This window comes from Pelodiscus sinensis, chromosome 5, assembly GCF_052426305.1.
Source record: "Pelodiscus sinensis isolate ZL-2025 chromosome 5, ASM5242630v1, whole genome shotgun sequence".
Lineage (NCBI taxonomy): Eukaryota > Metazoa > Chordata > Testudines > Trionychidae > Pelodiscus > Pelodiscus sinensis.
The window spans coordinates 48,040,917-48,059,324 of NC_143056.1; the positions used below are offsets into that span (position 1 = coordinate 48,040,917).

The 18,408-nt window shown below is 47.0% G+C and overlaps 1 protein-coding gene across 1 annotated transcript; it reads left to right on the forward strand.

Annotated features, from left to right (window-relative positions):
* Nucleotides 1–249: 249 nt before the first annotated feature.
* Nucleotides 250–5,426, forward strand: NFKBIA (NFKB inhibitor alpha). The gene is made up of 6 exons (XM_075926927.2): nucleotides 250–700; nucleotides 1,215–1,323; nucleotides 1,795–2,005; nucleotides 2,526–2,614; nucleotides 2,723–2,983; nucleotides 4,708–5,426. Exons 1-6 carry the CDS (start codon nucleotides 444–446, stop codon nucleotides 4,753–4,755), a joined length of 975 nt encoding a protein of 324 aa, XP_075783042.1. The 5' UTR covers nucleotides 250–443; the 3' UTR covers nucleotides 4,756–5,426.
* The last annotated feature ends 12,982 nt before the right edge of the window (nucleotides 5,427–18,408 follow it).

The following is an 18,408-nucleotide window of genomic DNA, read 5'->3' on the forward strand; positions in this document are numbered from 1 at the left end:
GTGAGTACAGAGTCCCAGGGAGACCAGGGGAAGGGAAACCCCAGGATGGGAAAAAGCCAACTCCAGGGGCACGGCAGGGAAGTACCTGGGGAAGGGGGTTAGTCACAGAGCTGTACCAAGTACTTTCCCTCTTGTGAAAAAGGGGGTGGGGGAAAGCGAAGAGGGGCGGGTCAGTCATGGGGATTCCTTCGCTGCGAGTCTCGCCTGGGCTTTTATGTAACGCCTCCCGCAGCCAGGCGCAGGCTAGTTCTTGCTGTTTGACTGGCCTGGAAATTCCCAGCCAGCGGCTCCTCCCCCTCGCAGAAATCCCCTCAGCAGAGGGCGTATATCCAGCGCCACCGCGCGCCGCCGCTCTCACTCTGACGCCCGGAGCCGCTTGGTGAAAGATCCACAGGGGGACCTATTGCTGCGCCTGCCCGTCCTGTGCTAGCGGCGGCCCAGCCATGTTGCACCCCAGCTGCATTGCGGATGGCCAGCGGGAGCTGGCGATGGAGAGCCGCGAGCCACTGAAGAAGGAGCGGCAGCTCGGCTTGCTGCAGGACGACCGGCACGACAGCGGGCTGGACTCCATGAAGGAGGAGGAGTACGCGCTGCTGGTGAAGGAGCTGCGGGACATCCGGCTCCAGCCCCAGGAGGAGCGGGGGGCGCCGCACGCGCCGGCCCAGCCTTGGCAACAGCAAGTGACCGAAGAGGGAGACACGTAAGTGTGTGTCCTGCGCCGGCTGCACGGAGACCCCCGCGCGGGGCGCTGCGAGACCCGGGGGCGGGGCGCATTTGAAACGACGATTGCTTTTAGATAAGCGATAGTGGGTTCTACTGAGAACCTAGCTGAGCCCTGCTGGGGGGCGGGGGGGCGCCGTAGGGCTGCGGAGTCCAGCGCTGGCCGCCCGCCAGCCGTGCCGGGAGGGGAAGTACAGAGTGTGCTGGCGGGGCGGGGCGGGGCCGGCGCGGCGCCCGGCTGGGCGGAGGGGGAAGGTGCGGTGGAAAGTCCCTGGCGCGCCGCCAGGAACACAGCTCATAACAACCCCGCGGAAAACACCAGGCCGCGGCCTCTGAAAACCCCAGGCTTGCGAAAGCCGCCTGCAGCCTGTGCACGTGACTGCCGGGGCATTGCCCGGGGCTGGCCTGCTGATCCCGTGAGCTCACGTCCTCCCCTGGCTCATCGTTCCCGGACCGACTTTGAGGGGTTGTTTCTTTTTTCCCCCCTCTTGCAGATTTCTCCACTTGGCAATTATTCACGAAGAAAAGGCCTTGAGCGTGGAAGTCATTCGGCAGGCAGCTGGTGATCCTGCCTTCCTGAACTTTCAGAATAACCTGAACCAGGTATTTTAAGCCATCTGCCTTCTTGCTTAAACGAGCCAGGTTGCCTGACGCCCTTGGTGATTTCAGTAACTGTGTCATGCAAAATTGTACATTCGGTTGATATTTAATCAGCTGAGCCCCTCTCCCTCCAAGACACAAGATTGCCATTGTCCACAGATAAACTTCTGTTTGTGTACAATCAACATTTGAAACGACACTGGCATTTGAAACGATGATTGCTTTTAGATAAGCTGTAGTGGGTTCTACTCATCCATTATTTCCATGAAAAATACACCCTTAATTTGTACTGGCCCTCTGCGGTCAAGGGAGCTTTAAATCAGTCACTTCCAAGTTAAAAGAGAACTGAAGAAGTCGAGCTAGAGCTGCTAGAATCACCAAGTGGTTGAAGGGTTATGTACTCAGTTGCTGTCTCTAACATATTTCCTGTTTGTCATGTACCTTATACTAGTTTGTTTTCTTTTTTTATTATAGACACCACTTCACCTAGCAGTAATCACAGAGCAGGCTGAAATTGCTGAGTCTCTTCTCAAGGCCGGTTGTGATCCAGAAATCAGAGATTTCCGAGGAAACACACCACTTCATATTGCCTGTGACCAGGGGTCTCTCAGAGCTGTCAGCGTCCTTACTCAATACTGCCAGCAGCACCACCTATGTTCAGTCCTGCAGTCAGCTAACTACAATGGTATGCATGAAATTCTTAGCAGCTTGTGTTTTTGTGACATGAATTTCAGAGTTTTATGAAGATGGGAGGCTGAGGCCTAGCTGTAAAATGATTTCCCTGAAATCACACTGCAGTCAGTGCTGGAGCTCGGAATAAGTCTCAGCTCCCTTGACTGCAAGTGCTTAACTCTGGTTTTCACACTCTTCAACTTTACACTTTGATTTTTAGATAACACTGTTTAGATATTTTTTTAAAATTGTAGACATTTTACATGTTTCTGTTTCTACTTTGTTAAAACAAGTTCCGGTGTACCACTGGGTGGAAAAAAGGCACTGCGTTTAAAAAATAACGGTGCCTTAGACACAGTACAACGATGATTAGAGAAATTTAAAAGTTCATGTAGAACATTTTACATTCAGTTTAGATAATGGTGATTGTATTTCAAACTCAAAATATGATAGTGTGTTAGGGGTGTTAGAAAGTGACTAATAATGCATTAAAGTAGAAGTACTTAATTTGTACCTATGTTCTTGTTTTACAGGACACACGTGTCTCCATTTGGCATCTATTCAAGGGTATCTGGCTATAGTAGAATATTTGCTGTCCTTGGGAGCAGATGTCAATGCTCAGGTGTGTATTTGAAGCTCTTTGTTTATCCAAACATGATAATGCTGGAATAGGAATATCCAGTTTTTGTAGTGCCAAGCCTAACTATCCTGTTTTATTTTTACTTACCAGGAGCCTTGTAATGGCAGAACTGCCCTGCACTTAGCTGTAGATCTGCAGAATTCAGAACTGGTGTCACTTCTAGTAAAACATGGGGCTGATGTGAACAAAGTGACCTACCAGGGCTATTCTCCATACCAGCTGACATGGGGAAGAGAGAGCTGCAGGATACAGGAACAGCTAAAGCACTTAACCATGGCTGACCTACAAATGCTACCAGAAAGTGAGGATGAGGAGAGCTGTGAATCAGAATCAGAATTCATGGAGGATGAAGTAAGTAATTATTTTCACCCTTTTATAAGGAAGGACTAAATTTTGCCCTTATAAGCATCTATATGCTCCTATTAAAATTGTCAGAGAAATGTGCCCATAATTCTTAGGTGTTATTTCCTGATGTTTTGATGGCATATTGGATGGCCTGTTGACTGTATTAGATATATTTCATCTACACACTCAAAATAAACTAAAAATATAAATTAGTAAGCATTAGGAGTGCAATATAAGGTCTAAGCATTGGACACCTAAAGCCAGAGGTGAAAGTAAGCTGGTGTACCCCAGTGTACCACTTGCGCAAGGAGGAGCCAGCCGGATGGGCTGTACTTCCAGCCTGGCTCCTCTGTCCACCTGAGATTTGTATCAAGATGCTGCTTGCTATTCCCCTTACTGTTATTGTCTGGGGGCAAGGGGAAAGTTCACATTTTGCTGCATTCCTCTCACTCTGACTGGGGAGAGGAGAGGGCAAATGAGCTGTGCACTTTCCTCTCTCTCCCTAACAGTGACAGGAAGGGGAAGAGCAAGTAGTGTCCTGGTACATATCTCGGGGGGGGGGGGAGAATGTTCTGCCCTCCCTGTACACCCCCAACACACTGTCCTGAGCCCTTCACATACCCAGCCGTCTGCCCTGACTCCTGTACCCCTCCACGCTCTACCCACCACTTATTTTCTTACAGGTACTGTTGTATCACAGCCTCCACCACCACCCTCGTGCCCTGTAGGAGGGAATTGCAATATGACAGTACCTCTAAGAAATTTAAATAACTTTCACCCCTCCCAGAATTCTTCTATAACATTTATAAAAATCCAAGTTAAATTAGACAACCTTCCTTTTACTCTGGGCCAATTTTTGTGGGTATTTAACCAAGCAAACCTCCTCTCTTACCTTATATAAGAGAAAAAAGGTTGATAAAACTAGTGTCATAGTATGTGCTCCTCTTTCCATAGTCCCCTGTTAAAGCTACCTAGTATATTTACCACATTTTGCGGTGTAAGGTTTTGGTTTTACTTCCCCAGTATATATAGGGGGGTTGTGGAATCTCCATTACTGAAGATATTTAAGAGCAGGTTAAACAGACACCTGTAAGGAATGAATCTAGACCAACTGTGGCCAACCCATGAGCCGCATGTGGCTCTTCCCTCCTCCTCCCTCCCCGAAAGTGCGGCTCGAGGCTCCCTGTGCCATCCGGCGTAGCCATTCAAAATGGTGTCTTCTAGATAGTGGAGGCCGGCGGGAGCCTGATGTGGCCAAAAAGCCTTTAATTGCATTTCTTAAAGGGGCAGCCCTTTTTTTTGTTTTTGCTTGACCAAATGTGGCTGGGGGCTTCTTTTTTATTATTTATTTTTTTCCCCTCGACAACTTTTCCTCCCTGGCTCTTTGTGCAATATGCACAGCAATTTTGGCTCTTTGCCTGTAATGGGTTGGCCACCCCTGATCTAGACAGTGCTTGGTCCTGCTGTGAGGGCAGGGGACTGGACTTGATGAACTCTTGTGGTCCCTTCCAGTTCTATGATTCTATTTTATGATTTTTCCACATGATTTTCAATTTTTTCTTTTTCATAATCTATATAATTATTATTAAATACTGGTAAAGTTAATTTCAGATTCTGCTTGCTTTTTAGTAATAGTGTTGTTGAGGTCAAGGCAAAGGGAATATACCCCAAGGTGAACTTGAGTACTGCTTTGTAAACTCTGCATTAACATAGCCATTTTTTTCTTCTAGATTATGTATGATGACTGTGTTATTGGAGGACGACAGCTGGTGTCCTAAAGAAGAACTATCTCATAAAGGACATGACTGTACATATGTATAGGAAGCGGACTTATTTTCTTTAAAAAAGATAAAATGTGAAAAAAAAGTTGAAATACTACACTGCACAGCATGGACTACATGATTATGACAGCAGATTTAACATTCTGACCCATACTTTACTTATGGAAGTTGGATGTGTAACATCAGTAGAAGTCTGTTTATTTGTAGCAGTTATGGATTAACTGGTGGTCAAAATGTATGAACAGTATGAGGACAACAAACTACTGGATCCACCTGAATATTTTGTGTACGCGAATGCATATGAAAGATGTCTTGAGTTTTTCTGTGGAGTTGCTTAGTCCTAGATGGCTGGACAGATTCACATGAGTATCCCATCCTCTTGAAGACATTGCATACATTTCTGTTGGGCTGATTATAATAGCTCCTTATGACTGACCTCAGCTGCTCTTTGTGCTGTATTGCAGAAAGAGAAAACAAAAGAATGACTTTTGGCTTTTATGGGAAAGGTAGCAATAATGTTACCTTGTGCATTGGAAACAATGTCTCACCCTAAATATGTGGCATGATTGCTACACTTTTAGGAGTTGTATATAATGTATATATTGTATATTTTGTTTATAATTATTTTGATACCTGACAGAGGTATATTTATTAAATAATGAAGTCCATAGTAGTCCCACATGCATTATTTCCAAGTCCATCAGACCAAAGTTGACTAAACTCATTTTAGGCCAGCTAACAACATATTTATAATAGTATTTTACATGACTCTGGACCCCAAGGGCTTCACAAATGATATACGTGCAGCCTTATCACTGAAACGCTGCTAGAGTGGGAGTAGAAAGCAGCAGGAATGAATACTATCTGCACCCAAGCACAATGGACAACAATTTGAGTTGTGGAATTTTGGCCAAAGATGCCAAAGCCGAGCTTTTGGAAAATGTGCCCTGGGCTCTTTAATGCATGTTTCAAAGTATATATGTATAGCAAACTATCTCATGCGATTTACCTCATCTCATGTAAGACCTGACTTCAGTTCCTTGCTTCCTATTAAGCAGATTGGGAATTTGAACTCAAGAGACCTGGTTCCTCCTCAGAAGAGATAGTTCAGGCCACAGAACACATAGGTGCACTCTTTCCCTCCCCCCTTACTTTTCACTGGCTTGTCCTGTGAATTTGTCAGGCTAATTCTATACCCAGCTCCATTGCTCCCACCATCTATTCTGTTCTTGGGGGCTATGTCTACACTGGTGGCTTCTTGCACAAGAACATTTTGTGCAAGGGTTCTTGTGCAAGAAGTCTTGTGTAAGAAAACATCCACACTGCCATGTGCGCGCTCTGCTTTTGCGCAAGAGCTCCCATGGAAGTGTGGACGTTCTCTTGCGCAAGCGAGCTCTAATGGCCATTTTAACCATAGGGCTCTCTTGCGCAAGAAATCCCTGCCGAGCGTCCACACTGCCCTGGGTATGTCTACACTACAGCGCTAATTTGAACTAACTTAGTTCGAATTAGTTAATTCGAACTAAGCTAATTCGAACTAACGCATCCAGACTAAAAAACTAGTTCAAATTAGCGTTTTGCTAATTCGAACTAGCATGTCCACATTAAGTGGACCCTGAACAGGGGCTAAGGATGGCCGGAAGCAGTGCCAGCAGGGCATCAGATGAGGACTTAGAGCATGGAGCTGCTGTCTCAGGCTAGCCGAGGGCTGTGCTTAAAGGGACCCGACCCCCACCCTGGACAGACAGTTCTCATGGGTGCTCCGCTTGCAAAGCAGTCCTGTCTTGGATTGCCCTGAGTGCCCACACTGGGCACATCACAGCACTCAGCCATCAGACCGGCTGCACTTGCCGCAGGCTGACATCTGGGGAGAGGGGGCAATTGGGGGACTGCAGGAGAGCTTCCACTCCCAGAAGCCCGCAGAGCCAGCCCAGTCCTCCCCATTGGGGGCTCGTACCCCATTCCTCCCTTACCTCCTTCCACTTACCCTTCCCTAGCCCCCCTTCCTGATGTACAAAATAAAGAAAATGTGTGGTCAAAAATAGAATCTCTCTTTATTGAACAAAACTCGGGGAGACTGGGAAAAGGAGGTGGGAGAGGGGAAGAGAGAGGGTGGGAGAGGGGAGGGCAACTACAATGATCAGAGGTTTGGAACAGGTCCCATATGAAGAAAGGATAAAGAGACTGGGACTTTTCAGTTTAGAAAAGAGGAGACTGAGGGGGGATAGGATAGAGGTCTTTAAAAGCAAGAGTGGGGTGGAGAGGGTGCATAAAGAAAAGTTCATTAGTTCCCATAATAGAAGGACTAGAGGACACCAAAGGAAAGGAATGGGTAGCAGGCTTCAAACTAGTAACAGAAAGTTGTTCTTCACAAAGCAGAGAGTCAACCTGTGGAACTCCTTGCTGCAGGAGGCTGTGAAGGATAGAACTAGAACAGAGTTTAAAGAGAAGTGAGATAAAGTGATGGAGGTTGGGTCCATGGAGTGGTATTAGCCAGGGGGTAGGAGTGGTGTCCCTGCCTAAAGTTTGTGGAAGGCTGGAGAGGGATGGCACGAGACAAATGGCTTGGTCACTGTCTTCGGTCCATCCCCTCCAGGGTCCCTAGGGTTGGCCGCTGTCGGCAGACAGGCTACTGGGCTAGATGGACCTTTGGTCTGACCCAGGACGGCCATTGTAAGCTCAGGGTCGGGGGTCTCAGTGGACCACCTTGATTTTCATGCAAACCTGCTCCTGGGTGGCCAGGCTGGCAGCTATCCTGCCCTAGACGGCCACTTTCCTTTGCGGAGGTCATGGACAAGGTCCACGATGTCCACACTAGAGCAGGCGGGTGCCCGCCTCTTGCTGTCCCGGGCAAGCTCCTGGGAGCCGCCAGCCTGGTCCCGGGAAGAGGGGAAGGGCTGGGGGGCATCGGGTGGCTGGCTCGAGCCGTGCCAGGTGCAGGGTCTGCTAGTGGGTGCTGGCAGGCTTGCACCTGGCACGGGCACCGTGCCCCTTTAAGAGGTCCGGGGCCGGGAGGGGGGCAATAGAGTTTCCCTGGTGTTGGCCAGAGTAGCCACCAGGGAAAGCTGGGGAGGGCTAGCCTCCCATTAGTTCGAATTAAGGGGCTACATACCCCTTAATTCGAACTAGTAAGTTCGAACTAGGCTTAGTCCTCGTAGAATGAGGTTTACCTAGTTCGACCTAAGCGCTCCGCTAGTTCGAATTAAGTTCGAACTAGCGGAGCGCTAGTGTAGCACCTATCAAAGTTAATTCGAACTAACGTCCATTAGTTCGAATTAACTTTGTAGTGTAGACATACCCCCTCGTGCACAAGAGCTCCTGCGCAAGAGGCCTTACACCTGATAAAAAAGAGTGTAACTCTTGCACAAGGAATCCTCTCTTACCACGCTGTACTGTACATTTCCTTGCGCAAGAGCGAGCGGGCAGTGTGGACGCACTGCAGATCATTGCGCAAGAACGGCCGTACGTATGCAAGAAGCCGCGAGTGTAGATATAGCCTTACAGTCTATTAATTCAGATGCCTGTAGAGTTTTCATGGTGGAGGCTTCTGTAGGGCTAGGGAGAGCATGCAAATGAAGGGAGTGCTCCTTCCTTCCATTCTTCTCTCATGGCCAATCCCTGTCCCCCTGAACTGCAATCCACAGGTTTGGGTTCTCCGTTCACAGAGTACAAGAGTAGTAAGTGAGTCTTATCCACTGAGAGTGTTCATCAGACTGATCTTCTCAGCATCTACAGAGAAAAATATCTAGACCAGATTCTCTGCAAATGAACACAACTTGGCTCAGAACATGGCAGTCTGCTTTAACCTAAGCCACTGATACAAGGTTCTTTCCCCACTTCCAGCATGCCCACTGCCTCCCAGCCATACTTCTTATAGGAGGGTAGGCTGGAGCTGGACAGGAAGCACAGAAGCCTGCCCTGCTAGCTTTATGCCTGCAAGGAGTCCACCTCTTACTGTAGTAGGGTCACCAATGCAGTAAGTTAGGATTTACTGTCATGGTGTCCTGACAGGTTTCCTGCTCTGTCGATAACCAGAAGGCTGCATGCATGTGCGCTTAATTATGTGTGTTGTATTGACTTGCATAATTATTCAACACAGCAGACTTTGAGAGTGCCCCCAAAGACCACAAATCATATAAGGATTGAAGGTGCCCAGCTCGGTATATTGTTAAGCAAAATACAGTAATAGTTGTCAGTAGACTCTATGGAACTGTTACATATATGTACCTGTAACAATGGACTCAGCTCAGTCAGTGGGAAGTCCCACTGCCCCCTCAGCTGGATAAAAACTGCCCCTCCAAGATACCACTTTATTACAGGTATAAACAAGTTATAAGTCACTCCTGATGTTGTCAGGTTACCATCCTCTGAAATTACTTAGATACCACCCTGAACCTTGTAGTTTGATTAGAACATCTCTATTCATCATGCTGTCATTTTAGACCCTTTGCTGAACCTGGGTTGGAATCTGTGAAGAGGGTGGGTACCAAGTGGTACAATCCTCTTAAAATGTGTTTTCAACTTATGACTAATTACTGTTTTGCACCTGGGACTATTACCAATTAGTGTTTTACACTCTGGGCCCTGTTCATGCCAAGTTCTGTGAGCAAGGGCCGGCCTCTTGCTCACAGCTTAGTTTTGCTTTATATTAACCAAGTTTTGTCCGTTGCTAGCTAGGCCTCGGGCCAGGCCTGTGCTACATGGGTTTTTGTTTCAGGCTCTCTTCTTACTACACTAAACTGAGGCAATCTCTGCTGGACACATTCAGCCAGATTTCAGACCCTTTGCGCTACTCGAGGGGCCCTAAGGAGATGGATTATACTGGAGCATTTGGGCCATTAATTTTAAGAACGGCTCTGCATCTCCACTTTCTTCTTGGTTGGTGGGCTTTATGGAATAAAAACTGTTTTAAGATATGCCCTGGTCCAGTGGCTGCTTTGCATGAAGAGGAACGGTTCCAAGGGTTAGCATCTTGCTGATTTGTATTGGATCCAAAGACCCAGTGTGGAAATGATTTGATGAAAGTTGTCATTGTGAGTCAGTGGTTTTTCTTCTCTACTCTTTTTATCACCAACATATCTAAGGTGCATGCTCTGTCGACAGAAGATGTTATGCCTCGTAAAATGAGGTTTACCAGCGTCGACAAAACTGCTGAGTTCTGTCAACGTTATGTCGACAGAACACAGCAGTAGTGTAGACGCAGGTATAGTTTTGTCTACAAAAGTCCACTTTTGTCGACAAAACTCAGTAGTCTAGACACACCCCTAGAGACTAACAAAAATGTAGATGGTATCATGAGCTTTTGTAGGCACAACCCACTTCTTCCGATGAACGGAAGGGTCCAGGTTCCAAATAAATAGCAGAGAAAGAGAGGGGATGGGGAGGGAATTGAAAGCAGAAAAAAATGGGAAAGGAATAGTCAGAGTGTCTGTGCTAAATGAAGGTGACAGAGTGAGTTCTAAGTACTCTTAAGTACCTGGTGTTTGGCTTTTTATGTCATTAGGATGTGGAATGTAGTGTAGTGGGTAATTCAGTTAAGTTTAAACCTCTATTGTAGATATCAGACTTGTAAATGAAAATAATTTCTGCAGCTTCTCTTTCAAGATGGTTTTTGAAATTGGTTTGTAATAATATGGAAACTTTGCCAGCCATTAACGAGTGCCCAGGCAAGTTAAAATGTTTCCTAACAGGTTTCTGAGTGTTACCTTTTTGAATATCTGATTTGTGTCCATTAATCCTTTGTCCCAGATACTGTCCAGGTTGGCCAATAAACATGGCAAAAGGGCGTTGCTAGCACTTGATAGCACAGATCACATTGGTGGATGTGCAGTTATATTGAGCTACTGATGTGGTGACTTATGTGGTTAGGCCCTGTGATGATGTCATTGGATAGATGTGTGGACAGAGTTGGCATCGGAGTTGATTGCAGAGGTGGGTTCCTGGATGAGTACGATGGAGGTGTGTTGTGTGGTTGCTGGAAAGAATTTAAGGTTGGCAGGGGTTGTCTGTAAGCAAGGATTAGCCTGTCTCGCAAGGCCTGTGAGAGTGAGGGGTCATTTTCAAGGATAGGTTGTATGCAACTGGTTTAACTTTTAAATGGCTTTTAGTTTTGCACAGCATTATGTGTATTCAAAAACATTTTACGTCTCAAAACATTAAACTGGGCATGTCCATTGTTGCTTATTAAGAAACCATTGACAAGAGCTTTATATTCATGGTTTGAATCCTGCCCAGTTTCACTATGCTATACTAAAAACTACACATTAATTATGTTAAAATCCTCGCACCAGGGTACATGATGATAAGGATAATTATTATGATTAAAGCCTATGAGAAAGCATGTGCATTGTTCACAAATGGCCTCTAGCCTCAAAGAAGGAGCATAGCGCAGACCCTATGGCCCCAGAGTAGTTGCAGCATTTTGAGACTGTCTATTCTCTAGCTATTTAAAGTATTTAGCAAGTCTTGCCCACCTCCTTCGCCTACCCTTCAGCCAGGCTGTCTCCCTTGTTCTCACAAATGTGCAAAACACAGTAAGCAATTATCAGAAGAGGCAGATAGATAGCACTCAACAGCCTTCAGCCTCAGGCTTCTCCATCTGCCTTACAGTTTCCCAAATGCATATTCTACTGTCAGTCTGCAACTATTCATGCTATAGATCTGTAAATTGCTTTGTTTTTCCTGTAAGGCCAAACTATGGATGGTCCTACAAAGACATGTGACTCCGACACTTGGTGCTGGAATCCATCTTGAATTTGGTATTTTTCCATTGAGATGGAGAGAGCAGAACAAAGAATTCCCATCCTGGGGAAATTCTCTTTAAGGGATGGGAATCAATCAACAATCATTTTCACTTTGTCTTTGAGGAAGGAGTCTGATGGAGGAAGGGTCAGACTTAGCAGACAGAGGGGCATGGAATGATTCAGCAAGCAGTAGGCAACGGGGCCAAGTATGAGCAAAGCCTGGGGGTGCAGGCAGAAGTCGAGTGGGATGGAGCCTCAGAATGGAGCAAGGGTGTGGCCACAGACCAGGTGCTGGGGAGCTTCCAGCATTCAGGCCAGCATCCACAAATGCCAGGGGCACATGTCACTCATATGTGGTTCTCCAGTAAAGCTGCTCTAGGAAAAGATCTAGCAGATACATCTGCTCAACTTCAGCCTACTTCTCATGCACCCTAATTTCCCTTGGTCTAAAATCATTGCATGAACCTAGATATTTGCAGCAGGCTGCTTATTCTCAGCACCATTAGGATTGTCGCATTTTCCATTTTTTTCTCCATGCTGCCTTTGAAAATGGGGTTGCCTAGCTCTTAAAAACAGATGGGCTGATGGGCTGAAACAAGAGGAATCAAAGGAATTATTTAGTTTCACCCCACACTCCAGAATTCCATCACTCTCTAGTAGGTATTCCATAATATACAGCATGAAAAATCCCAGAATGTATATTAGGGATGTTAAAGACTAGTCGACAGGATAGTCGACTAATAGCTTCCTCCCCGCCCCCCGCATTGTTGCTTCTATCAGATAGAGGCAGCAAGGGGAGGGGGAAGGAGGGTACTGCAAAGCAGCAGTACCACAGGAAGCCTGGGCTCTGGGCAGCACTGCCACTTTGAAACGCCACAGCAGCATTTCACAGCGGCAGTGCTGCAAGAAGCCTGGGACCAGCTATTCAGTGCTGCCGCTTTGAAATGCCACAGCAGCATTTCAAAGTGGCAGTGCCGCATGGAGCCAGGGGTCAGCTGAAGTCTCCAGCTGACCTCAGGCTCTGTGCGGAGCTGAGCCCAGGATCAGCTGTGCAGCGCTTCCCCTTTGAAACACTGTTGTGCTGTTTCAAAGCGGCAGCGCTGCATGGAGCCCAGGGTCAGCTAGGGAGTTCCCAGCTGATCCCGGGCTCTGTGCGGCGCTGTCCCTTTGAAACATCATGGCAGCATTTCAAAGGGGCAGCAACGCCCTATCGACTAATCGAATAGTCGATGCAAAAATGCATCCACTATTCGATTAGTGAAATACATGCTACTTAACATCTTTAATGCATATAACACATCAATAGAGCATGCCCCTTGGGATGTCTGATCAGAGTACTGAGCATTTCTTTCAGAACTTCGCAGTGCTGTGTGGGCACAAAGATATGAGGCAAAATTGCCTTAATTCTTTTTCTTCTCCCTTGGGCACCCTTTCCTTCCCTATCGCTTCAGCCTCTTCCAGTGCTTCTCTTTGAATACTCCACAGCAGCTTTCTCACTGAACTCCACCAGCTCCTTCCTCTCCTCTCAGGTGCTCCCCAATTTTTTTGAAGACAGAACTGATTGCATCTAGTACTTTTGCCCCTTCCCCTTCATCCTTTGACTATGTCAGTCAATTACTGAATCTGAAGTCACTTTGCTTCAATGAACCTCATACTCCTTAATTTGGATCCTGATCACCTTGGCTCCTTCCTACATCACATGCTTTCAGACTTTTAAGACTCCACCTTCATGAATATGCTAGGTTCTTTTTGTCTTTAAAGAGCCCTTCCCTCAGACCCCACTTTCTTCTCCAGCTATTGCCCTGTCACCTTTCTACGTCTTTCTACGTTACCTGCTCTTGGTAACCAAACTTTATACTTCGCCAATTTTTTCCTAGGTTCCTTCCAAACTGGCTCTGTCTCTCTTCACTGCACTGAAAGTGTCTTCTCTAAAGCCACTGGGCACATCATCCTTCCCAACACTTAGGGTGCCTGCTCTATATGCTCTGATCCATTGGAGAGTCCCTGGGTGAACTCACTCGCTCACATGCCATCTTTATGATAATGTGATTCATAAATCTATCCCTTTGCCAAAAGCCTCTCCCATACTGCCCAGTCTTGCAACTCTGCCTGTCTCCTGAATAGCCCATTATTTCCTTAAACCTAACACAGCAATACTGAACTTCCTAGTTCCTCCTGTGTCCTCTCAACTCCCTGTCAGCCTCCTTGTCATGTCCACTCACAACACTGTTTGGGATTGGTTTCAATTCCTTCTCTCCCTGCCTTTAACTTGTCTAGTTGTTTGCACCACAATAATCTTCACCATGATACCAGGAAAACCAACAATGCACAAGGGTTTTATGATAAAAACATGGGAGACTGAAGGCCAGAGCAGTTTTGCACCATGCTCATGCTAAAGAGGTTTCCTTTCACTTGCACCAAAATCAATCAGGAGTCACTCCTCTTAATTCAAAGCAGTTACAGAATTGTAAAGTTGGAGGAAAATCTAGTGTGGCTAGGCTGCGAACTGTAGTCAGAGTTCAGTTCTAGACTCTGCCACTACCCAGCTGAGCTAGCTTGGCCAAGGAAAACATTCAGCACTGCTAGACCATCCTACCACTCACACTGCTATGTCTGCACTCCATTTCTAGCACACTAGCTCAATGGGAGTTCACGTAAGTAAGTCTCCCGGAGCTGGGAATTATACCCGCAGCTCCAAGTGTAGACATACCTTGTATGTCATACAGGGCCCAGGATGATGAGGCCCAATCTCAGCTGAGGCCTCTAGGCAATACGTACATGCTGATAATAATAACCAGTAATAATATTTACTTCTGTGTTGTTACTCTTGTTGGGCTTTTTACTCTTTACATAAGAAATGGCCTATCAAAGAGTCACAAAGGCACTCTGTGGTCCAAATAACTGTGTTTGTTATCTACAGTATCTACACTAAATAGCAACAACTTGGATAATCACAATTTTCAGGTCACATTGGGGCTGGAACCAATGCTGTCTAGCAGCTTCATATGATGTTAATTGCTCCAAAGGTGGGCAACAGACATGCCAGCTATTTGTAGACGGCCACAGCTGCAAGCGGTTTTGTGGGACTGCAGCCAAGGAAGGAAGTGCTGGGACATGCCTTCCCTGGCGGGAACCTCCCAAATCTGTCAGCAGCCAGTGCTTGGCACATCTCACCACAGCGGGCCCCTTTGCTAGCTGCAACCCTTCAAACCAGTTTGCAGCTGGTGTCCCGTACATCCCAGTGGTTCCTTCTGGAGCTGCAATCAAGGAAAGAAGCTTTGGGGCTGCACAGCATGTCTCCTTGCATTGTCTGAGTTACATCCCGCTCTGTTGTGTGTGTTTGTGTGTGGGTGTGCTTGTGTACATGCACGTTTGGGTTGACACTTCTTTCCCTGGCTGCAGCGCTGTAAACCTCCCTGTGGCTGGAGCTTTCCATGGGCAATGAGGCACTGGGACATGTTGAGTCTAGGCTCCTGGTGACAGGACAGCACAAAGCCTGGAGATTGCAGGAAAAGATAGATTGCAGCCCCACACAAATATCGTGCCCCTCTAACATTGTTACCCTGCCTGCAGTTTATCCTGAGGTCCAGGATTGGCGTGAATGTGCACTTCCATCCCTGACTGCAGGGCCATAAACCTGCTTTCCACTTATTGGCAACTTGTTGCTGTCCACTAAGGGGCTCTAGAATCTACCATATACACAACATGCAAAGCCTTGTGACATACATACATTGATGCTCTGTGGGGCTTGATGGCTTCCTAGCTTCTGGAGTGTGGAAGACAGAGACTATTTAAAGGGATACCACCCACTTCCTGGACAGGACACTCCCAATTCACATATAGGGGAGATCAGCACCAGATGCCTCAGAGGAATGTGCAAGAATGACTCTGTGTGGTGGAGGCTGCTGGTCAGCAAATCTTTTCTGTGCTTTCTATTAATTAATAATGCATTTGTTATTTTGCATTGTGGTGGTGTCTAGAGCCCCAATCAGGGACCAATCCCCCATTGTGCTAGGTGCGTACAAACAAAATTACTTCTGCAGATGCTTTGAGCATTATTTCATATCAACTGTTTGGCCCTTTTTGGTATGAAAACCAGTGGGAAGGAAGGATGCTGTAGTAGGGAGTTCCAATCGTAGCAAGAGACATATCTTCTCCCACTAAAATCGGATTTAATTGAAAGGCCAGGAAAAAAACACTCTAGCCTGGGCTCACACAGAGATCTGCAAATATCAGCCCTGGCAGTGGGGTGGGATTTAGAATCCAGGGAGAGAGAATGAGTCAGGAAGCTCCCATTCTCCCCTTCTTCAGGCCAAAAGGCATTTATAGTGTGGACAGCTTGCCAGCTTAACACACATATTCAAGAAACCATCCCCAGCTAATATCTGTCACAAGGCTAACCTGTGATCTCTCGCCTACTTTCCGCTCTACATTCACATCAGAGCGTAGATGGGACTATTTACATGCTGACACATTTATTAAGTAAAAGTCATGTAAGAAACAAACCACCACCCAAGGCTGAATGGAAAAGCCCCTGTTCTCACTATGCCTCTCTTCCCCTGAACCCACCACTCACATTTTCCCAGGACAGTTTCCTTCCCCACATTTTCCAAACAGGACTTTCCAGTTAAGCTGTCTCTACAGGAAGGAGGCTGGGTTTTCCCCACTCTTGGGATTTTTTCCATTTTATTTCCCAGTTGCAACACGATCCATTTATTACATTTCTAGCTATCGGGCACATGACTTCTTTGTCTAACTACTGCCATAAGATTCTGCATACAATTTACACTGAACAGCAGATTTAATTGACATGCTGGTACAAAAACCAGGAGCCCCGGAGCCTTGTGTAACCCAGGGCTCCTACCAGTACAGCTGAACCACAGAGAGTTCTAGTTGGAATTTTCTGGTAAAATTCCAGTGGGTGTGCAACTGCAGGCAGGGGCTGCTGCTTTAGCTCAGGAGGCAAAGACAGCCACAAAAACAGTATCTTTTCCTGCAGTTCCCTAATATATCTGCAACTTCTTCCCGCAGCCACATATCCCAGCTTGCCAGCTCCAGCAGCTACCATGCTGGAAGGGGGCCCATAGGCACCATTTGATCAGGCAGGATCTGCAAGTCCCTGGTAAAGAGCTGGTATAGCACATAGCCTCATGTGTTCCCTGATACATTGCCTCTGGCTTATTAGCCATTGGGCTGTGAGGCCCTGTGACCCCAGCCTCTGGAGGCCCCCCAGAAAAAAAATCCATTGCCTGATGGTGGAAGTCGGCAGTCCAGCCACCAGGTGGGCAGCAAGGGTGCAGGGAGCACCTGCACATCAATCCCACTCCCTGGGAGCAGTGCTGGGAAAGCGGGACACCCCAGTGACCTCAACACTGTCCCAGACAAAGCCACAGGATGGCAGGGGAAGCCCCCACTATCCACAACCCTGTTCTGGACAGAAGCCATAGGACAGTAGGGGAAGCCCCCAATACCCCAACTCTATTCCCAGCAGAAGCATTTTGACCCTGCCGGTGCTGAATGCCATCAGGTGACGCCTCAGCACTCTGACCCTGGTCCCCCACAGAAGGCAGCAGGGGAAGTCCCAACACCCCGACTCCTGCTGCAGCTGCACAAATGGAGGAGCTCTCACGCCCTGTGTGGCCTCACTGCCTGCTGCAGCACTGGGGTCCTGGCTGGTGAATAGAGCTTCTCCTCCAGTCATGGGCCACAGTGTGGGGGACAAATAGGAGCAAATAGGTTGTGGGGCTGCAGTTAGGGAGGGGCAAATGTGAGGGACCCTGTCTGGAATAGAGGCAGGGCCCCGTGGAAGAGGCAGAAAGGGGTGGGGGAATGCCTGGGGTTCCCCCTCCCCACTTGCTCTGGCCCAGAGCCCCAGGAAACCTTAATCTGCCTGCTCCTGCAAGGCTGAAGTCTCAGGCTCCTCCCCACTGGGCTGAAGCCTTCAGTCCTGGCAGGTGCACTCCAACTTTTGAACTTCTGAATATTGTTATATGCCATTTGGAATGTTGGTATATTTGGTTACCTCTGTTCCAGAGGGAAGCAGAGTATCTAGTGGTTTATAGCAGTGGGATTCAAAACTCTAATCCTGACACAGATTTCCTGTGTGAGCCAGGGCCAATTTCTCAGTCTGTCTGTGTCTCAATTGGGACACTCAGGAAAATTAATCCAAATTAACTAAACCTGTGAATTTAAAGTGACTTAACTAATCCACATTAAACCTTAATTCAGATTAGTTTAATTCTAAATGAAATTACGTGACTGCAGCTAAACTGAATCAAGGCCACTTCAATTCTAAACCAGAGCATCCATGCAGGAGTTGAATGCACTTTAACCAATCCACTTCGTTAATTTGTATTAACTTTCCTGAGTGTCCTTGTGTAGACAAGCTCTCAGTTTCCCCAGCTGTGAAAAGAAGAGATAATATGCTAAGTTAACTAATGTTTATCTGAGAGGCTCATGTAACCCAAGGTCCACTGTGCTTCAACAGCTGGCCTGGGAACTACAAGTTGTAGACTACAAACTGCAGAATGTTGAGAGAACTTTCTGCTTCCTGCCACGATGTAAGCTCTGCTCCCAGCAGGGTCTGAGCTAGAAGCAGCAAGCAGGCTGCATACAAAGAGGAGGGGCTGCTGAACTGTGATCCTGTTCTATGTTTTTTTACCGAATAAAGCCTGTTCCTGGTGGTTTGTCTGAGTGGGTTTGGTCCGAGGTGCACACACAAATACACAACGCAGAGCACACCAAAGAGTCTCAGGCCTAGTCTCCCACAGTTGTATAAGAAGTCACAAGGCTTCCCCTATGCTGAACAACCTCACGCTGGGCTAGTGAACAGGCGGGGTTACATTTCTCCAGCTGTGAAAAGAAGGGATTATATGCTAAGTTAACTAATGTTTAAGTTAACTGAGAT